Source organism: Xenopus tropicalis, chromosome 1 (genome assembly GCF_000004195.4).
Source record: "Xenopus tropicalis strain Nigerian chromosome 1, UCB_Xtro_10.0, whole genome shotgun sequence".
NCBI classification, from domain to species: Eukaryota; Metazoa; Chordata; class Amphibia; order Anura; family Pipidae; genus Xenopus; species Xenopus tropicalis.
In genome coordinates, this window is record NC_030677.2 from 73,720,227 (window position 1) to 73,743,883 (window position 23,657).

General features: G+C 40.2%; 1 protein-coding gene across 1 annotated transcript in view; it reads left to right on the plus strand.

Moving 5' to 3' along the window:
• Positions 1 to 1,841: 1,841 nt before the first annotated feature.
• The window catches only part of slc39a8 (solute carrier family 39 (zinc transporter), member 8), a 31,441-nt gene continuing 9,625 nt past the window's right edge, over positions 1,842 to 23,657 (plus strand). Inside the window, exons 1-5 of the mRNA XM_002934766.5 lie at positions 1,842 to 2,039; positions 2,669 to 3,188; positions 16,251 to 16,416; positions 21,725 to 21,894; positions 23,402 to 23,524. Coding sequence (XP_002934812.2) covers positions 2,973 to 3,188; positions 16,251 to 16,416; positions 21,725 to 21,894; positions 23,402 to 23,524 — 675 coding nt within the window. The 5' untranslated portion in view covers positions 1,842 to 2,039; positions 2,669 to 2,972. The remainder of the gene's footprint in view (positions 2,040 to 2,668; positions 3,189 to 16,250; positions 16,417 to 21,724; positions 21,895 to 23,401; positions 23,525 to 23,657) is intronic.

The following is a 23,657-nucleotide window of genomic DNA, read 5'->3' on the forward strand; positions in this document are numbered from 1 at the left end:
GATAAAAGAACAAACAAGCGGCTAACTGCACTCATAGTGATCCATCCCTTCTAGGCTGCCGCACACAAGAGCTTGACTTTCTCTGGACCACACCTATGTCACTCTTCTCTCTGCTCGTCATACATTGCGCACACAAAAGCTTACTGTGCCAAGGAATCATGGCTTGAAACACAGAAGCTTTTGTTACATGAACACTGTCCCACAATCTCACTAAGTATGCTATAATAAAGCTGTGAAAAGGCCGGCTTCAGTAAGTTCTTGGTGTGCAACATCATATATCATCATATCTGCATCATTTGAAATTGGAAGGGGAGGAGGGACTAAAACACTGATACAAATTGTAACAACAGCTTATTAACAGCATGCAGGAATTACATAACCCACAATGCATTGCACAGTGATGTTCCTTTCCTTATTGACATCACCCATACAGGGAATTGTGGGATTTGGAGGATGCAGGCTGAAGGCAGGCTGAGGACAGTTGACTACTGTTACATTTTTTTGAGTCTCAAATAGTCAGCAGGAGAACAGGGGGAGAACATTATCCTTAAAAGGCTGCATTTTTTTAAATTCATGTGTAGAGTATAGTGCAAACAGTGGTGGATTTCCTAACCAGCCGCCCCGAGGCTACGCATTTGCTATACCCCCACGATTTCGCGGCTGCACGACTGCGTCCATTTAAACTCACATATGGGGCAGTGGGGAGAGGTCCCCATTGCTCCATATGGGAGCAAAATTTCACTGCGGCAGGGCAGCATCCGCCCCTAAATTTGTGCCGCCCTAGGCCTCGCCACAAATCCGGGCCTGAGTACAAAGTTGCTTGATTATGTTTACTTTTCTAAAAGCTCCAGTTGTGTATTGGGTGGAGTTCCCCTTTAACTACTAATTACTGTGCCCTACAGCAAAATTATTTTAGGGCCCCACTAGATATTTCATAAATATATATTAAAATTGTTTAATCCTTCAGTGCATCACTGGGCCACCTATATCCAATGGGCCCCCCAGCAGTCATAGGAGTTTTATATCAGTAAAGCTCCTGGTTTTAGTGACATACTTTCCTGGCAATAAAGCTTAGGATTTTGTTTCCCAAGTTAAATTTGTGTAGGTTTCCTGGGTAGCAAGAACTATTAGATCTTCTCTGAGTCTCTGAGCAGGATCTTGTGAGCTACCCTGTAGGGCCACAGAGAGCCCCATGCAAGCAATACTGAGGGCATTACCTCATAACTTGGGTCATTGCATCTTGGCTTCACATACAGTAAGGAGTACTGTATGGTTATTGTTCTGCACACAGAACCCTCTCTCCTTGGGGATTGATTTCACTTGTTTTACTGTTCTACTTATACGGGGTAATCGTGGAAAGAAAATCAATCTGGACCGGTATAAAACGATGGCATTTTGTGTGTTGGCTGCAACAAGAACCTGTGTAGCCGTGTCTGAGCGGAAGATGCAACTAGTACCGGATACACTTTCCTTCCAACTCGCAATACAATCGCCAAAAGAGCAGCCAAGTGCGGATCGGGCTCTGCAGGCAGCAGGGAAGGCAATTTGGTTTTACATAATAATTACTAGTTAACCCCTATTATTCTTCTTCGTTGCAGTTTAACTTGGCCACAAAACAGAGAATGCTGAGTTTGTGAATTGTGTGCATGTGAATAGCAGGGAGGAGTAGGAAGCATGCAGCAATTACTGTAAGATATCGCCTTGCATCTGGCGCTACGCTATAGGGCGAGTGCAGATTTAATAGGGACTATGCACCACGTGACCCGGCTGCTTATCTAGCGAGGCAGAGGGACTGGGAGGCACAGACAAGAGGAAGGTGAGAATCTGCCACTTACAGATACAGCATAGGGATACTGCAGGGCTCCCGTCCCCTCACTAACACACCTAACTGTGGGCGGGGGCACACATACCAAAGGAAGAAAGTGCACTCTTTAAAGGACTGTAGAGCAGCTATGTAATCTTTTTTTTCCTAAAACATTTTTTTCTTAAAATCTCTGAATATTCTGAATTCGAGCAGTTTTAGTTAAAGGCGACCCACGGTAAGAATAGCTGCAACTAGGTCGCACTGAAACTAATGGAACACATTTCCGATTTCTCCAAAGTATTTTAGATGAGCAGGCTTCCCTAAATGTCATGCTTGGCAGGTGTTGGGGCTAAAGAGCTTTTGAGGGAAATCCTGCTTGGAGGCAGTGCAAACTGATAGGTGGGAGAGTCATTGTAAATGGGAACGGACTTCATTACCCTGTCAGTCCCCCCAAGAAGTTATTGGGGCCTCCTCTAAATTAGTCAGTATGTTACTTTGAATATCAAAAGTAGGGATAACAAGTAAATGCGTGTATAATGTTGCTGGCAGCTGTCTAGTCATGTATTTGTAAACTTTTGGGTGGAATTGATATGGGGAGAAACTTTGCAAATGAACCCACACTATCTAAAAGTGCCATAAGGGTAGGGGATCATCTTGTTAGATGTGGAGGAAGTGAATCATTAGTAGAAGGTTGTGTGCTATCAAATAAGTCATGTTTTTGTTAAATGTATATTTATACACAATTAGGTGCCTGCAATTCTGACACTATAGCCTGTAAAAAAATTGCCCTTGCGCTGTGCATTTGTTGTACTCTTTCAACTGTTTTTAGCAGTTGTTGCCTTTTAAACTTACTATCTATTGCAGGAGAACAAAGCCTATCCCATCTGGTGTCTGATAGGAACTCATTTGCCCTAAGAAGAGCCTGACGAGCAGACAGCAATCGCACACACCACGTGGAAGCCACAGCAACAACCTGGGCATTGTCATCAGCAGCACAAGGTGCCAGTGTCGGTGTGTGTTGTGCGCACAGTGCCACTTGCCCTGGACAGAAGCCGAGAATACTGTGCCTAAGTCACCACTAGCGCTGCCAGCTCCTTTCTCTCAGCCCGAGCAAGTGCCAGAGTTTACAGCAGCTTTGGCTTGTGGAGTCTGACTGCCAGCGTCCAGCATGAGTTTCCCCGGTTACAGGCTCTTTCTTGCGCTGTATGGCGCTGTGTTCGTGATACTGGTTGGCGCTAATGACGCCGGAGATATGTTTACACAAGATATACTGCAGCTGTACGGGCACGACGGGCGACTGAGTAGCAGCAATGTGAGCCGACTGATGAATGGCTGTGATGCCCGCGACGAACTGCACAACCTGGAGCATCTGCACTACAACCGGGTAAGTGCTGCGCTATTTCTACCGCTTCTCTTTTGTTCCCTGCCTGTCTGTCCTAAATAAAGCGCTAAAACTGCCGCTGGAGGTGCTTTAACTACAAAGACCAACTACCAGTCCCGTAGTTCAGTGGCCAAAGAGCTGCAGGTTGATGTGCCTGTGTTACTTTTTTGTACCAAATGCTAGAGACAAACACCACCGTATTAGTCGAGCAATTTCATTTAAAAACCTCTCCACTGACTAGAACAAGAAGCTGTCCCTGGCCTCCTGGTGTAGGGCTGTGAATTCATTAAACACAACAGGGAATGGAGCCATAGTAAAGGAAAGTGATTGATTCCAGTCATTCATTCACTGATATCAAATAACTCAAATAAGATTTTAACTGATATGGATGGATTCAAATCACTTCTATGCCAGCCAGTATAGGGTCTGAACATGTAAATAGCTTCATACACATGTACTTAAACCAGTGATCCCCAACCAGTGGCTTGTGAGCAATATGTTGCTCTCCAGCCCCTTGGATGTTGCTCCTAGTGGCCTTAAAGCAGGTGCTTATTTTTTAATTCCTGGCTTGGAGGCAATTGCATAAAAACCAAGTGTACTACCAAACAAAACCCTCTGTAGGCTGCCAGTTCATATAGGGGCTACCAAATAACCAATAATGGCCCTTATTTGGCCCCCCAGGTACATGGGTCCCCTGACTTAGACTGTACTCTCTGTTGCCCTGTAAATCACATGTGATTGGGCATGACTCTTTGCTTTTAGGGATTTCTGTGTATCAGCAAAATACAGCAATGTTTTCAGCCTCTAGAGTTTGACATTCCATGTCCTTTACTTCAGTTTAGCTGAAAGAAAATAAGCTTGCACCCTGTTGTTTCTTGGCACTGTACAGTTCACATCAGAAAAGCAGACCTGTGTCGCCCCACGTGAATGCCAAACACTTTCAATAAGTGACTCCTATTGAATGACTTTAGTCCAGTTATTTTGCAGCTTATTGACTTGATGAAAACTTGAACCAAAATGATTTTTTTTTTTGCATAATGAAATAATATATAATTCCAAGAAACTTTCCTTTCTAATATATACAGATTTAAAATGTTCAGTGGTTTGCAAATTATTTGTAAGTGTGATTACTATTGAAAGCAGCATCTGTCTAGCTGTTTTTTTATTTTCTGCACCTTTCGTTCTGACTCCTAAAACAATGTAGCAGAAGATAGCTAAAGGACAGTAAAGGCCCCCATACACGGGCCGATAGAAGCTGATCTCGCCAAGCGAACGGATCTTACCGTGTATGGGGACCTTAACACACACACCTATTAATCTTGCATCTTCAAATGGCCATTTTGTAAGCAGCACATTTCAAATTGTGTAGAATTGTATTCAGTCTGTAGTCCTGTAGAGAGTCACGAATGACATTTGTCCCCTGTTGGGCTTCCTGTGTCAGACCTCGACCAATTGAACTACACAGAGCTTATCTGTTGTGTAAACATGTGCCTTTTTGCCCTATTAAGCATGAATGGCTGCCCTCAGGGCTGGTCTTACCAACTGCGGGGCCAAATTGGGGCAACTTTGGCAGGGCCCCCAGATTTAAAGAGCCAGTAACATAAAAGTGATTTTACATAATTCAGAACCTTTTAGAACTTTATATTCTTGCATTTCTGAAATATCACTGTAGAATGTAGAATTATTGCATAAACTTGCAGTAAAATCACATTACCCCCATATGTAATAATAGGCACTAAGTTTGCCCAGGAGCAGTAACCCATAGCAACCAATAAGATGTTTGATATTGAACAGGTGACCAGTAAATGTTCCTGCTAATTGGTTGCTATGGGTTACTGCTCCTGGGCAAACTTAGTGGTTTACTTAAGGTACAGCTGCAATGAGACTGGAATATGAATAGGAGAAGTTCTGAATAGAAAGATGAGTAATAAAACAACAACAACAACAATACAATTGTACCCTCACATAGCAATAGTTTTTTGGCTGCTGGAAAGAGTCTGAAGAACAAGGCAAATTAAAAAACTGTACAAAATAAATAATGACGACCAACTGAAAGTTTGGTTAGAATTTGCCATTCTACCATTAACTACTAAAAGTTAACTTAAAGGTGAACCACCCCTTTAAGGGGCCAATATAAGAATGCTTAAGCCTTTGGGCACCAAAACACACTCTCCCGTGGTTTCTTCATTTAAATACTATGCTTTGTTCAGATAAGTTTTAGTTTTTTTCCTGATTTTCATGACAGACACAGTGACAGCCCCCTGCTGCATAAAAAAAGAAAGCAAGCATAATACACAGTGAAATTCAGTGTGTACTAGACAACCAAATATATTATCCACTGAGAGCAAAAACAATGCTGTCAGATTATAAAAACAGTTATTCCACTGCTGCACTGGCAACAGGGCATTTCTATGTACACATAGGGCACAGGTCCTCAATCATTTACATTATAAATAAACATAAATAAAATGTGCAAGTGCAAAATGTTGCTCACTTTCTCTTTTCTTGTTATTTTCACTGCCCTTTTTTTTTCTTCTCTGCACTGACAACTTGTCCCCCAATAGCATCACCGTACCATTACAGCTACACACACACACACACAATATGAAAGTAGTTGTAGCAGATTGGTAGTCAGCATACCTCCCAACATTTAACAGTTAGAAGAAAAAATTGCGTTGCTAACTGCCACATGTAGCGCAGCAACACATTTTTTACCACCCCCTCCAAAAACTATGACCATAAATATTATTAAAAAAAAACCACACCCACTGCAGAAATGCCATTTAGCACTCCATTATCGAGACTTGCCAGTAAGATCACTGCCAAAATGTCCAATGAGCACCTTTAAATATACTTTTAGTATGATGTAGAGAGTGACCCCAATTTAAAAGCTGTAACTATAAACTATAAAAAAATGGACCAATTGAAAAGTTGCTAAGAATATGCCATTCTATAAGATATTAAAAGTTAACTTGAAGGTGAACTACTCCTCTAACCCCAGACTTGCGAGTAAAATCACTGCAGAAATAGCCAGTATGCACTCAATTAACCACAGTAAGAATACTGCATAATGGATGTATGAAAATTGAAAAAAAGGCAATAGAAAAAAAGGATAGTAAATTGGATTTGGACCCAATTCCTAATCACCATGCTCACCCAAGATTCCAAGAAAGATCAATATAAGGCAAGGCCCAAGATAAAAGCATAAGGCATAAAATAAGGCACAAACAGTTTCATAAATAAAACTGTGATTAATTTACTGCACAATAGGTAACAGGTGGGGGTGGGAGGGAAGTACCAGACCAGAAATCATGATTCCCAATCCCAATTATGATGACATCATCATCAAACAATAAAAAAAATATATTAAACATACAGTGATGACTGACTTACTACTCAATCATGGCTCTGAGCCATGACTGTGTAGTAAGTCAGTTATCAGTGTATGTTATGAATGATTTATGGATAAAACAGAAGGTAAGGAGTATGACAGACAGGGGCCAGGGGGTGAGGAGAGAGGAGCCAGTCACTAACTGTGACCCTCGCTCCCTGACTTACTACTTGAAGAATGTGTAGTGGTATGCAGACAGTGGAGGCCTGGAGGGACGTGTAGCAAATGGTGCAGAGTTGACTGGACAGAGGAGCCAACAGGCCAGGCCAGTCGAACACCAAATTTCAAATTCTAAATGAGCTGGTGGTGGTGCGGCCAGTGACAGCACAGGCGCACAGAGGCAGCTCAGGCAGCAGGCAGTGACAGCAGTGTAAAGGCGCACAGAGGCAGTTCAGGCAGCAGGCAGTGACAGCAGTGTAAAGGCGCGCAGAGGCAGCTCAGGCAGCAGGCAGTGACAGCAGTGTAAAGGCGCACAGAGGCAGTTCAGGCAGCAGGCAGTGACAGCAGTGTAAAGGCGCACAGAGGCAGCTCAGGCAGCAGGCAGTGACAGCAGTGTAAAGGCGCACAGAGGCAGCTCAGGCAGCAGGCAGACAGTACAACTGCGACCGGTTGACTGGTGGTGCGGTGATGAGGGCTGCTGGTACAGGTAACGCTTCGTTCTCCATGTTGTGTGCATGTTGTGTGAGTATAACCACTCTATCTGCAAAAATTAATGGGGGTGGCCGGGTGGTGCTGTTAGATTAAGGAAATGTCCAATTGCGCCAAATTGGCCCAATTGGTGTAGGGCTGGCACAGGCTGCCCCCATGGCTACAAAGCAGCATACTTATATAGTCATTTTTCTGAAGCATATGCATTTTTTCCCAGAGCCTGGTAACAGTATATTATATTTAAATATGATATTTAATTATATATTATATTTATAATATTATTAAATGTAATAAAAACACTTAGATTTTTTGCTGTTATTGTTCTTTTAAAGGAAATGACACAAGTGGTGTTTTTGACTGTGCTGCTAATTTTAAGGGGAAAATATACCTTCCTTTTTGAAATAAGCTTATTCAGTTGGGGTTTTGAAAAAAAGGTGCATACACACTATTTGAACTGTGCAACACACAGTATGGGAAGCAGAGGGACTTTAAGTCCTAGAATCTATCACTTCACAACTCTACAAGGTGAGGGAGGGGTTGCATGAGTTAAGCGAAGACAGATGGTGCAATTAGTTGGCGCCATTTTTAAATTCCAATCGCAGTGACTTGTACCGCATGGTCGCGATGATTTGTATATTTTACGCGACTAGGCTGTCTTTTTCGTTGCTGTAACTAGGATTTTGTTATAAGTTACGGCGACTAATTGCCCCTCTGTTTTCGCCCTAATTGGGGTTAAAAAGATGCTTCTATTAAGTCAGAGACAGATTATCATGATTTTCTTTCAGTCTATGAAATCAGGTATGTATGTGTAAACATACTGGAGATGGCCCTTTTTTAGAGTAAACATGGTGGTAAAACTGGTGTAAAACAGTTTCTCCATATTAACAAACAGAAATCTCAACCACTGCTTTTCAGTTTTTGGTGAAAGAAAAACAGTTTACAGACACTTTTGTGTATTTGTCTTTGAAACAACATTTATACAACATTTTAACAACATTTTTCCCCCCATTTCAAAATGGAATAAAGCTTAGTGTCAGATCAATTCTTAGCAATTCTGTTGATTTGTTTCACCCAGTCCGCATTTCACATCTCTTGTAGGGACACCTTTGGGGGGTTGCATCAGCATATTAATGGTGATTACCAGCCTATTGTCAGGGGACAGGTTTCTGTATAACCCTAGAACAATAGGCACCAGGGTTATATAACATTTTTATAACAAAAGTGTAATTTATACAATGTTATATATGTAGCCCACTTTTACAGATTCTGTGGCACTACCTGCTGATTTCTCTGGTTTGGCGCTACAGGAGTCCTGAGCCCCCGCTTACTATGGGGGTTAACAGGGATTTCTCCCTTAAAGGTGTGCCTCCACCCAGGGATGATCTTGTGGAACTATAACGCACACCCTGGGAACTTTCAATAGTACCTCTGCCTGGGATCCACACAACTCCCGGTACCTTGTCCCACCCTTGGGGTAGTTGCTTACCAGTGGGTAGGTGATCCCTCGTGCAGGAAAGAGCCAGATACACGGATTGTAATGAATCAGATGAATGTCGTTTATTAAGGCAGAACCTCTCCAGGAGTGGCATACAATTCATACACAGCAGGGCATATACTCCTTACTTCTCATTGAGAACCTTTTCCTGTTGGGTAACCTACGGTACTCCCGCCAAGTGCTCCCATCTAGGTGATCTCCCCGGGACTCTCACCAGGAGACACTCCCTCTTGGAGTTCTCCCCGGTACTCACGCTAGGCAGCCTCACCACAGGCGACTCACCCCGGTACTCTCGCCTAGGCACCCTCAGATCCGGACTCCTTGACTAGCGGTGACCTGGTTCACCTACCTAGCCTCTTTGTGCCCTGCACTCCAGCAGATGTAATGATGGGGGGTCTTAACCCCACTACCACTCCTGGAGGGGCAATATCCGCCCATTCTACCTTGGTTTCCTACATAGCACTCCTAGAGTGGTCTATCACAGAACTACTATCTCTAAACTGTGCTAGGGGTAATAGTTACATAGTTACATAGGGTGGAAAAAAGACCAGAGTCCATCAAGTTCAACCCATCCAAGTAAACCCAGCACCCACAACCCACACCTACCAATCTATAAACTCACATACATAAACTATATATACAACCACTAATATACTCCTTTACTGGAGCAGTCCCTGGAATAAAATGTCTGGCCTGCAGCACATGGCTGCATCCCTTTATATAGCCTGCACACCACCTTGTGGCTGCAACCTGAACTGCAGGGATACTCACTGTTAACTATTTAGAACCCAGTCATCCCAGTGTCACAGTAACTAGCACCACCTTGTGGCCTGTCCTAGGGGTGTCTGTCCTAAGGGCCCATTTTTTGGTAAACCCCTCCATATATAAAAAAAGTTTTTACCTTGCATTATTATGCTAGTTTTAACTTAATGAATGAGGCAATAATAACATTTTGAGTGAATATATTATATACATTTTTTATTTAAAGGAAAAGTAAAGGCTTCCTGGAATTTTTAGTTTTAGCAGCAGTGCTCCCTTTTTAATCACTTCACTGACACTTGCCTTAACATTTCTGTGCCCCCATAGTATGTCCAAAACTACAGAGCTGCTTGACAGCATTGGCCACCACCTTTAGCTGTGCCCCTTCTGTTCCCAACAGCCATCTTTGTAATCAGCAAACAGTACATGCACGATGGCACCCAAACTGGGATATTAGAGTACAAGGTTGGACTGACCCAAAAGGGCACTGGATAAAGACCTGGTGAGCCCTGATTCTGTTAATATGGGAATATGTTCCCTATTCATTCCCATATCATTACAGTTGTTTAAATGGTGCTTTAGGAATGCAGCTAGTGTACCAACAGTGTACCTGTGGTAAAAACTTATGAGCCCTCCCTGCGGCAGGAACAGATCGCGGGTAACATGTGACTATCCCCACTGCCGCCGCCCCCCCACCCCCACCCGTGCACTAAATTGCAGGTGACCCACGACCCCCAGGGTCTGCTTCCTCCCTAGTTACGCCACTGTGTTCCAATTAAAAGAACTCATTTGTGGATTTATTCATTTAAATGTTCTTGCATTTTTTTACATCTCAGTGTGAACTTAAAAGAAAAGTAACATTCCCGTGCAAATTGTTCTGCATATTCATGAATACCTGAGAGTTGTTAGCAGATACATCTTGGATAGTATCCAAATGAATTCATTGTTAATTTTAGCCCTCCAAAAATGTAAAGCAGGGATGAGAATTAGCACCTAGTTTATATAATAATTCATTCACATAGATTAATAGTCATTTATATCAAAGGAAACTATACTTTTGTCATCAAATCTTTTTTTTTCTTTTAAACTGAAATTTAAAATTCTTAAAGGGGAAGTTTGCTCTTCTACTGACAAATCCGCTCTCTTTTTTCATCCATTGCTTGTGAAGTTAGTATGTGAAGTCATCAGTGAACGCAGTATGTGTCAAAAAAGCCACACAGAAGCAGGATTATGCATCGCTGTCCTGTGTTATGTGTGCACCCTTGCAAGCATCGCAACTGAGATAAAGGAACGTGTTTAAGGAAACGCGCACCATGCCCAGACCGATATTCTTAACACATACTGCGCTCACTGATGACTTCACGTACTTACTTTGCAAGCAATGGATGCAAAAAGAGAGGGGATTTTTTAGTAGAAAGGCTCTCACTATTGGGGTTTCACTATTTTATCAAGTCTTCAAGTCAGCGATGGTGATATTGGCAGCCTGCCAGTAGTGAGGAAGGAAAACTGCGGATGCAGGGAATTTCATCTATTACTCCACAATGGTACAGAGTAAAATAAACATTATATTTAAGAAAATGTTTATTTTTTACATAAACTATTTATACTCTGAATATAAATTTCATGATAGTCACCACCCTAAAGGAGAAGGAAAGGTTGAATCGCTGGGGGAGGGCCAAATGTTAAGCCCCCCCCAGTGATTATAATCACTTAGGGCTGTGACAGACGGGGAGATTAGTCGCCGAAATGCCATCCTACCGGGCAGAATGTAGATCGCTGGTGGGATGGTATACATGGCGCGGAGATTTGGCCAAATCGCTGAAGTTGCCTTGAGAGGAAACTTCGGTGATTTCGGCGCCGCGTACGCCATCCCACCGGCGATTTACATTCTTGCCGGTGGGATGGCATTTCGGGGAGATTAGTCGCCCGGCTCTCCCTGTCTGTCACGGCCCTTACCTGATTCCGTGGCCCAGTGCTCCTGTTAACAGAATATTGTACCCGTGCAGGGTACTTCTCTGTGAGTGCTCTTCTTTGGCTGCTTCTTCATTTTTGATGGCCCCGGGCTAACATAGAGTGAAAAAACTGCCTTTTTCCTTAAAGTTCAGCTTTTCAGCATTAAGAACAATGGAAGCAGAACACAAAGTGGTGCTTGCTGAGAAATACCCCTGGCAGGTGCAGTTTTCTGCTATCAGGAGCACAAGCCAAGGGGATCAGGTAAGTGATTATAATTACTAACATTTGGCAATTTCTTAATGTATGTAAGCTCTACTACTGCACTTGCCTGTGTGGCTTCAGTAACTGTTAACAATGCAAAGTATGTTTTGTGGTTTTCTTGTAGAGTATAGAATTGCCTTTTTCTTTACCCAAAAGCTTTCAATAAAAGTGACTGATACAAACTGCTAGCCCTGTCCATCCAGACTGAGTGAACAGCTTTTTGGCCCATGTTTGGGACTCTTGGGAGGTCCTTCTCAATCAATAACTGGCCAAAAATCATCCAGAAATATAAGTGGTTAGAAGCACACACACATGTTGATAAAGGTCCTCTCCCGATGGGTCTCTGTAGAACCTTGTGATGATCCAGTTGTTGCCCCAAGGGACAAATGATTGAATCAGAAGGTGGCGATATCCCACAAAATTGCTGACTTAATTCATTCTGTCTAAACTCCTGGGGGAGTAGGCAGGATGCCAAGGGCTATGGTCTCATGATTACCTTACCTATTGCTTGAGGAGAGCTATATAACCTTATAATCTTGTTTTTCCATTGAAATGGGTGCAATGAATTTATTGAATCAATAAGGCACTAAATACACTGTTATCTTCCTAGTAATTGGAATCTAGTGAACTGATCCATAGATTTTATACTTTAATCACTCGAAACTCATTTTTAAACACAAGCACAGGCAGTAAGCACTAGCACTGTATAATCTTGACATACACAATATAGGAGACCACAGGGGGGTTCTATTTAAATATCTTTTAATATTTCAGTATAGTTAGATTTTACCCCTATAGGTTTTAGAGCTTCAACTATGTGTTATTAATCACAGTACTTTGCACTCACTAAAATCACACACAAAATATTCTATATTAATATCACTACAACATAATTTTGAAAGTGCACTGGTTGTATATGATGACATATCTGCAGTTAAGGTAAACTCATGATTAGGAATGTCTGGGTATCACTGTGCAGACAACCTGTAAACAATGTATTAACTTCCATTGGTAAATGCTCCCCAAAGAATACTGATACAGATTAACACAGGTTCACATATGTTTTAGACATTATAGAGACTGATTTTGACTTATAAAAGTAAACACACTTTGCATGACCTCTACCTAAGTAAATAAAGGATACCCCCATATCTAATGCCAACAATTCTCTTTGTGGGTGGAGAAAATGCGACTACGATACAGTGCTGCCCGTCACCTAAATGAAATATGATTACATTGCATGTTTAAAGGAGACATATAGCATAAGTTAAAACCGTCCTAATCATGTAGGCAGTAATTAATAATATTTAGATCTGGTTTAATTCTGGGGTAAAAATTATTATTAACTTAAAAAATGTCCCTTTTATTGGAGCTCCCTGTAGATCTGCTATGGTCCCTGCCTGTGTTTTAAACGAGGGTGTCTACTAATGGTACCTGCCAGAAGCACTGCCGTAGGGAAACAGCCAATCACAGCCTGCACTCACAAGTACACAAGATAGACTCAGTTCCCTGTCAGGTCAGCCTACCTGCTGATTGTGAAGTGTACAGAATGCTGCTGGCTCCAGTGCACAGCCTGGAAAAAGCAGCAGGCAGCACTAGTAGGATTTTTTGAGAAAAATTCAATAAATCAGCTCAAAACATAACTTCACACATTTCTTCTATATTTAAAAGAATGTAATAAACTGGCAAATTCTTGTTTTTTAAACACAAACAACAAACAACTTATTTTTACGCACAGTTCATACTTTTCCAGAATTTCAGTATAATTGTTGCTGCCACTATTCAGGTGCCAAGGTGTCTACATTGGGTGTAAGTTGTGTTTGCAAGGCAAGGGGCAGCATGCAGGTAAAGGTGGTCATACAAATTACAATTACGATCTTTTGGTCACAGGAAAGTTTGCTTGTATCCTCCACTAACGTTCAGAGCTGAATCGTCAGATATGAAGGTAGAAACAATAGGAATTCTACCCCAATCTGATGATTCAGCCCTAAACACTTGCCTTTGCTTGGGTACCTTCAACAGCGCCCAGTCAAAATTTTTCTGTCCCGTCCCATCGACTAGACGACCAATATCCAAGGCTTTTGCGATATAGGTCACCTCGTCAATCCACCATACACGCACCAAATATACAAAACCTTGTTTCCTACGATAATATTGATGTGTATGTTCTTACACTGCAATAGTGTGCAATCCAGATAGCGCATGATAGAGCACTTATGGGTGGAGCATGCAAAGGTAGTACTCAAGACCAGGATAAGTGTAGGGCTGCCTTGTCCCCAAATGTGTTACTATTTGCACCTCATAAACAAAAATAGACTTGTGAGGTACTAACACAAACATTAGCTCCAGGTACCAGGAAGATGCAAGTATTGTGTGTATGTTTATGGATTCAAATAAGAATCCATTTTTGCACTGTACCAAGTTCATGTAATGAGTCTTTTGAACATTGTTCTTAGAAACAGCACCAGGGTTGCACTTTTATTGCTTCCTTGTATAAAAACAACCCAGGATATTATGATATTATGAATGTTTGGTTTTGTAGTATTATTTTTGAAGCTTGACAAAGACTATTATTATTTGATTTATGTGGTTTTGGGGATCAAATAAATCGAGCATTTGACAAAGCTTCTCTTTGTTCTGTAATGTCATGTACCGAAACAGCTATTCTTGTCAAGCTACAAAAATAATGTACTAGTACAATGCTTGCTTGTTAAGCTATGGTGCAACAGTATAAATGTGCAGAATACAAACTAGGCCTGATTGCAGGCTGATTTTAAATGTTCCCATGTATGAAATTTGCCTAGGTGCCACATTTGCCTAGGTGCTGACTCTGGGTTGAGGAGGGTGGCTGTTCTTAAATCATTGAAAGCTCAGTATGCCTCCAGCACTGCACGGAGTTAAGTTTTATATGTAAAAAATACCCCTTTTATCCCCGCTCTGTTCCCCCTCCCATCCTCCAGCATCAACTTTACTTGATCGGAGCAGTTACAAGGAACTTGTGCGCTTGAAGATTTATTCCACTGAAGGCATAAACACCAGAAAAGAGAGCTGCAGCTCTGGGAAAATGCACAACCTATCTATTTTACCCAGTTTTTATTTTTACACTGAACTGTTCCTTTAAGATCAAATCAAATACTGTGACTCATCTGTATGTTACTATGCTTATTTACAGAAGACTATTTAGGAGCTTAAATACTTACCTGGGTACATTTCCTGGTACAATCCATTGTATGCAATAAGCAGTTCGTTTTAACTGTTTTGGTGTTTTAGAAAGATAGAAAGCAGACATTTGAGGGCTCATTTACCATTGCCCCAGGTACAAGTGAAAGAGCACTAAGAGGTGCAAATGTACTACTGTGTCTGGGGCAGTGGCTTCTGAGTTCCATATTCTTTCTGGATTAAAATTAAATCTGGCACAATCTGGCTTTTACCTCTGAATCTTAAGGGTGTCCAAAGGAATTCTCACATGCTACACCAAACCAGGGCTGGAACTAGGGGCAGGCAGAAGGAGCATGTGCCTAGCGCAAAACTGTGCCGGCTCTTTTCCCCCTACTGCCTGCTCTGTGATTACAAAACCTTTGCCTAGGGCGCCCAACCAACATGGCCCAGTACTGCTTTAATCTCATCCTCCATGAATCCAGTGCTGACAAATACAGGCAGCACTGTATGTCCCCATGGGTGCTAAATGGGAAAAGGGTTAACAAAAACATGGTGGATTGCATCTTTTTTTGGCACTTTGCATCCTGTCCCACAAATGAGAATGAGGCTTTAGCTTTTACTTGATTTTCTGCAAAACCATTTGGGGGGCATCATTAAAATTCTTACAAATTAGTAAATACAAAATATCTAGTATTGTGTCCAGTAAATCTTTATTTGTAAAGGAAAAGTATTGCTGAAAAGTATTACTGAAAGCAAATTTTTGTATGTTTGCAGTAAATATTCAAAAGGACTTTTGTCTTAGAGATGGTTCCCCCCTTTAATTCCACTTGAGGACACAAATACGGAAATAAGTGGGAAAAATGTTGCAATATTGGTGAAAATGTGCCCTTTAGTGTGCAGTGGTGCAGTATATGTGTGTGCTGTTATCCTATTTATACTTCCCTATTAAGCTAGTTCTAGTATGAAGAAGGGATAGAGATCAGTAGTGTACCTATGGGGGCCTGGGCCTTCCCGGCAATTTTTTTTCCTGGGATGACCCGAATGCAAAAAAATGGTGGTTTTGCATGCATCGTGAGCCACCCGCAGGTCCCCCACTACAGTTACACCACTGGTTGAGATAGAAGATAAAGCAGAACAAAAGCAACAATGTACAAACATGGGTAAGTATAAGCAAAAAGACTTGTAGTACCATTTTTTTTCCCACAAGAACCTCATGAACCCTTTTTTGTTCCACCATCAGCATCATTACAAGTTGCTGCCAAAGGAAATCTTTGCACCACAGTTATGGTCATATAATTAATATTATTAACTGATCTATAAAGAAAAAAATTGTAAATGAGCTTATGCATGAATGAGACTTTTAAATCCATTAAAAAAATGCATTTTTGTTTTCTTTCAGTGTTTATCTACTGAGGATATATTTTCCATTTACAATATCAAAAACGACCAAATTACCAATGTTACGTTTGAGACATTCTGCCCAGCTATTTTGCATCAAATATTTTTTCATCCGTGTACATTTGAATCCCAAGATGAAAGCACACAAAGGCCCAGCCCCGCACAAGGTAAATACTGGATTACTTAAAGTATTTGTTCTTCTTATGCTAATGGACGACTGTTGTCATAACTCAATACATGAAAAGTGCAACACTTGTGTATACATTAACGGTGGAGCTTTGTGCAAGATAAGTGGGTGATAGATAATAAATCCTTTATAGGTAGACTCTGCCAAAGTGCATTAATTATAGCAGTATATCCACTTATTCACAAAACATTCACAAAATGACCAAATCACTTGGGAGGCTGATTTGTAAATCTTGGCCACCATTATGTGAATTGCAGGCACTCTAAGGATGTTATGTAATAAATTTACTTAAAAAGCTACAGGTTACTGCTACTGGGCAAACTTAATGCCTTTTATTATAGATAGTGGTAACTGAACTAAGGCATGTTATACAGATGCTCAAGCTAGATTTTTTTTTTTATATTTTTATTTTTTAGATAATTTTTCATAACATACATAAAAATTGCTTGTTACATATAAAAGTTGTATCAGTACTTACATAATGTAAAATACATTTTAACCATAACATGTATACTCTGTTGTTACCTGAAGGTATAGTGCTCAAGCTAGATTTTTATCTAAATTGTATACAACCCACAAAAGGCAACAGGTAGGTAAGTTGGCAGTAAACGGACTAAGAACCTTGGTTCATTCACAGCCTGCCCAAACACTTAATAATGATTTTTTTTGGCAAAAAGTTGGACTGGACATTTTTGTTTTCAACCTTTACTGCTATTTAACCATGTAATTCCTGTATTTTACTGTTTACTATATTATTATTATTAACATTTATTTATAAAGCGCCAACATATTCCGCAGCGCTGTACAATAAGTGGGTTTCATACATTGGACATACAGACTAACATACAGTATAAGGCAATCAATAACCGATACAAGAGGTGAAGAGAGCCCTGCCCAATATGAACAAAAGTAGCCCGATACATGCCTGGCCAACATATTATTGCCAAACCAATGGCTGTTAAATTGTGCAACAAATGCTTCTGTTTTTGCACAACTTAACTTGTGGCTGCAGCCATAGATGAGCCCTTATGTCTTGTTTCTATGCATTATACTTTATTAGCTTATGCTGATAATACCTGATGCTACGTATTTTCAGGATGTGTGTGTAAGGTGCACCATTAGCAACATTATTTTAACTAGAGAACACCCCAGCTATCATCCCATGCACTCTGCCCCTAAACCAGTTTTCTACCCCATTTTAAGGGATCTAACTACAAAAATGGAATAGTCCCTAAAAATTATAAACAATTACTTATTTGCATTGGAGCTAACCTGCCTTAGTACTGACCTGTGTGTGTGTTGTGGGTCTGTAATAGGGGAACTTACATTGTAATATTTAAGTAAGTAATATTTGTGTAACATGTCAATTAAAAAATACATGAAGATTCTTTTAGGTTTTATATAGAAAAGGGGCCTTTCAAGGCCTATGGGCATTTACACAAAAAGTTGGCTGAATCTAATTCAAGGAACAATATGATATTTTCTCTCTGTCCATTTGATAACATTTTTACACTTCATAAATCAGCAGTGTGCTACCGACCTGTATGTGCAGGAGAGCATGTACAAGTGCTCCTGGTATTTTATTGCTCTGGTGCCAAAGGTGAATGGTTTCAATAAAAGACGCCTTCGAATGACTGAGGTGACTGCAGTGTGGCAGTGAGAGTTAAAGTCACGTTCCTTAGTGTGTCAATTATAAAATGCCATGTGTGGAAACTGTGTCAGAGTGAGCTTCCCTGCTGATCTTGCCTTTCCATATTAATGGAATGTGCATGATAAGTTCATGTTTACAGGGCAGTTAACAAATCTAGCTAGCATTGCATAGGACAATGGCCATAACCACTGCTATATAAAATGTTATTGCATGGTTTATTTAGAATAGCTTCAAGGAAAGTTAATGCCAAAAAAGTTGTTTCTTAGAAGCCCATAAACTTAAAAGCAAATTTAGATAACAGAAGTGAAATACTGGCTGCTAGCTGCCAAACTGTTGCTGATCACAGCATTTATTCAAAATGCATTCACACTAATATATTTAGGTGTCATCTTAATTATAGAAAATATCTTGCTTCTTTTATTGTGAAGCAGGAACAGTAACCAGTTTGCACTTGCTCCGCTGTCAGGTCCATGAGCCAGCTGCTTGATACGTCAGTGTTTTCTCAAAATAACTGGGATCCATGAGTGCCATGTACTATGAGCATTTATACCTTTTAAAGGCAAACAATACATCCAAACAGTGAAGGTCTACATAAAATGATATTGTGTAAAATAGCTGCTTCATGTAAATAAACCATTTTTATAACAAAATATACTTTTAGTACTATGTGCCATTTGGGTACTCCTAAATAGAAATTGACCATTTTAAGTACTAAAATCTAAACTAATTCATGCATGTTAGGTCACATCAGCCAAAGTTCTGTCTTTTACTCCCACACTTCTTCCTGTTACAGTTAGAGCTGAATTATTTCCAGGTGGTTTCTGAGGGAGCACACAGCTCATCACAAAATGGTAGCTTAAGGGAAAATATGTAATAGGGCAATATTTAATATATTCCAGTTTGGTAAGATTCTTTAATAGGCCACTTAATTTGATATAATCTGACTTATTCATTCTGGGGTATTTCCTTTAAACTTTAGTATTACCACCGTTTATAAAGTTATTTGAGAGTTCCAAGAATAAAAGAAATAAGTCCTTCGTAGTAGGGCTGCCCTAAGACCTAAAAATCCCATTGGTGGTTCTGTGCAGCCACTCCATAATACATTTTTAGTGGAACATCCCTCAACCTAATTAATACAGCAATAGAAATCTAAGGGGCCTATTTATTATGCTGTGTAAAATGAAGTTCACCAAAAAAACAATTCCTTGACAAATTTGCCATTTATTTTACAAAGCTTTTTACAAAAGCTTTGTAAAATAAATGGCAAATTTGTCAAGGAATGGTTTTTTTCTTTAATCTGTCTGAACACTAGATATGACACCATTATTTACTGCAGGGGTTGGTTTAAGAAAAGCCTGGTGATGTGTGGTGAATTTTGTTGCTGTTTATAAAAAAAACAAAAAAAAAACATGCCCCATAGTGTGACAAAAACTAACCAGTAAGGGAAATGGCACATGGTGTGGCTTTGTGTTTCTTGCCAAATATTTTCCACACTAAAAAAAGAGCTGAAATAAGATTATATTGCTCTGTACAGAAATCATGTCAAAATGTCAGTGCAGGTGATATCACTCAATTATCAACCCAAATACACACACAGCCAGTGTCCTTAATGTAAAATGTATTTCATTTAAACCTCTGTATGTGTCACATACTTCTGTGACTAAGACTGTCACAGGAGTGTGCCTTCAGGCACTGTGTGCTTAAGGCAGGGGCCCCAGCTCATTCAGGGTTTCCTTTTCACAAGTGTTGCCATACTGTTCCTGCACTTAGGTAAGGATTGGTGCACTGCAGTGCTGTTGGACATTAGGAGGCAAACACCCAAAGCCACCTAATTCTACAGCTCCTATACCAGGGATAGAAAAGAAAATATAGAGGATACAGGATAGAAGAAAAGCCTTCTGAAAATTAAATTAAATATGCAGAATGTGCTCCCCTAAGCACTTTTGAAACCTAATCTTTAAATTAAACATTTTTCATAGAAAGAGGATTTTAAATCCCCTTTGTCTCTGACATCTCCTTCAGCAATCAACAATAGTTGTAAGAAGTTTGAACCAGTGGTTAATATTCAATGCAGGGAGCCTCTGGAGAGCAAAACATTTTTTTCAAATGAAACCTTGCTTAATACATTCAACAGATCACTGTACTAACATTGCAGATCGGCAGCAAGTGTAGGAAAAACTCTGTACTGGGCAACATGCAACAAGCAACATGTCTTCATCTGTTAAGAGCCCATTGTTGGGACTAAAGATTCCTTATGGAGGAGGCATTTTGGCCCTTAGCTGTGCAGCATCTCAGTATTGGGGTGCTGCTCTGCATATTGTTCAGCTATTTTTGTTTTTGCCAATTTGATATTTACCAGTAAGATTGATGCTGTAAGAAAAAGTTTTTAAAAAAAAAAAAAAAAATAGTAGAATACTAATTACCAGGACTATGTCAGTCATCTTGCTGTAACCTTACATACAGAGATTATTTTGTTAGAAGGGAGAACATTACTGATATTTAGTTCTGCATCAATTTGTAAAGAGCAAAACACAGTGGGGGTCATTTATCAACACTGGGCAAATTTGCCCATGGGCAGTAACCTATGGCAACCAATCAAATTGTTGCATTCATTGTTTTACATGCAGCTGGCTGAAAAAACGCAATCACTGATTGGTTGCTATGGGTTACTGCCCATGGGCAAATTTGCCCAGTGTTAATAAATGAGCCCCAGTGTGTGAAGTGCCAAAAAATGTTTCTTTTTGTGCTTTTAACACTATGTTCTGTTACTTAAATGTCCCCTCTAGACTGCAGTGATCTAGAGAGCTAAAGAATCACTGGAAGTCTCAGGAGTCTTGTAGGGCTAACTACAAAATGCTGATACATCAGCTTTGTGGCCCGACTAACTATATTTGATAACTGCATGTAAAAGAACATGTCAATTTTATGGCAACTCAACGTCATACCTATGGTAATATCTCTTTGTTATTGCTGGTAAAAAGCAGCTTTGTCTCTGTTTTGCAGTAAAGAACACCACACAGTTATTGCACAATAACTTTCCTAGACATGTCTTTTTTTTTTTTTTTTATTTCAGTGGGGCTAAGGTCAGTTTAATATCATTCAGGGCCGGAACTAGGGGTAGGCACCAGGCAGGTACCTCTTCTTTCACTTATGCCTATTTCTGCACCCTTTCTTTTTACTTTTGGGCTCTCTGCCAAAAGCTACTTTTTAGCATTAAGTGCAGGAGATCAAAGGGAAATGAGGGACTTTTCAGTAAGAATCTGGGACTGTGGGTCGAGCTGTCAAAATAGGGACTGTTCCACAAAAATCGGGACAGTTGGGAGCTATGATACACAGCGTTTTGTTTTCTGAGTTGCCGAGGCAACTCACAAAAATGAAGCACCACATATGCCAATTAGAAGGCATTTCAGGGAGATTATTTGCTGGTGGTAGCTGAGATTTAACTGTCGGCGAAGAACCTCCCCATGTGCCATCAGCCTTATACTGCTTCTTGTTCCTCCAAATAGGGAGCTGCTAACATATAGAGTCATTTAATCAAACCCAAGCAGCATGTACCTGGTAATTTCTTCACAGTATGAATGTATTTTTTACTTGTGCTGCAAATTATTTCTTACATTTGTACCATTTTGCTTTTCAGTCTGGGGATTTAGCTTTCTTTCTGTAACTATCATTAATCTTACATCATTGCTTGGATTGTTTATAACACCTCTGATCAAGAAACCGTACTTTCCCAAAATATTGACTTATTTCGTGGGACTTGCCATTGGAACTTTGTTTTCAAATGCAATTTTTCAACTTATTCCAGAGGTAAGTTCCATTGTTAGTTACTAATCAATCATCAATCACCCCCAATATCATTTTTACTCCTTTTGTCCTATTTGCTTAAAGTTAATCTTTTTATAAAGAGACCCACCTTTACTTACTTTAAAATCATAATATCTAAGTACCTATCCCATTATTAGTATTACGAACATATGCAGCAGCGCTGTACAATAAATGGGTGTATACATTAAACTTACAAGAAAACATGCAGAACAGCCAATCACCAATACAAGAGGTTAAGAGGGCCCTGTCCAAAAGAGCTTTCAATCTAAAAACATGTTTAAAGTCATAAAGAGTCATCTACCCCAGACAGAAGTGCCACAGCACAAAAGCAAACCCCTTAGTCGTCATGCAGATACAAAAATAAGGCGCAAGGCACAGAGTGTGGTTTTCATATCTGGATATTTTTTTAAAATACAGAGCAATGCAGACAACTCAGTTCTACCCCTTGGTGAATTTTTCATGGATGGGGGATAATACTAACTTTGGCCAGCAAATATTCAGGAGTAGGGTATTAATTAGAAATCCCTATTTCAAGCTCTTAAGGTTGCCATACACAGGCAGATTTTAGCTGCTGATTGGGGTCTCAAACCGATTTGGCAGCTCATATGCCAGTGTATGGGCACCCCAACAGACCGACCCGACAGACATCTGGCCTAAAATTGGCCAGCTCTCAATCAGGCAGGTTTCATTTTCCCATCGGGGACCACATTGGCTTACTGATGCAGCCCTCAGTCTGATGGCGCCTATGCCCACCATTTTAATTTGATTGTTTGACCTGGGCCCAGTATTGCCCACCTTAGGTGGGCATATTCAGAGAAGATCTGCTTGTTTGGCGTCCTTGCCAAACAAGTTGATTGCAAGGTGTTTGGCCACCTTTAGAAGCTAGGACATGAAGAGAGAACACTTGTTGTTGGAACATTTGAGGCAACTTAGAAAGGTCCTGCTGTGGCAATATGGGCAGTGTCCCTAGTGGCAAATGTAACTACCTGCCACCTGGTTGTGAAGAAATGTTACTTGGGATAAATATAGAATGATGGGAAATTGATATATAGGGGGGCATATTTGTTTATTTTTTAATGGTTAAGCCTCCCACATACAAACAGTGTCTGGTAATATCCAAAATTGTAGGGCAAAAAACATATATATCTAGGTATGTACCAAAAAGCACCAATATATCTGGGATACAACCACTAACCACACAAAATGCATGTATATTTTTGGCTACAACAAAACCTGTAGGTAGAGGCCCTATCTGTGAAATATATTTGTTTAGTTAATTAAATAAAGTTAAGACTTTAAGACTTCCCCCCACCCTCAGTCATTTTTTTTCCATTTACACTGTGATATCTCTTGGAATAGTTCAATAAACTACTGAATGGGATCACTACATTTCAGACAACACAAAAAAAGCTTTGTTGTGATGCGATATCATTGGAAAGCGAGTAAAATAAAGCAAAGTCAAAACTAACACAGGGATATCTTGTTGCAGGCATTTGGATTCGATCCGAAGGTTGATAATTATGTTCCCAAAGCAGTGGCTATTTTTGGAGGATTCTACATTTTACTGTTTGTAGAGAGATTACTGAAACTGATTCTGAATATCTATGGTGAAGTACGTTTGTATGTTTGTATGTGTTATGCAAGTATATTGTTTAAAATCCATATGAGATAGGTAAAATGAAACTTTTTATTTTTTGTAAAAATTAATATTTACTGTGCCCATTTATACCTGTCTGCACTGGCAT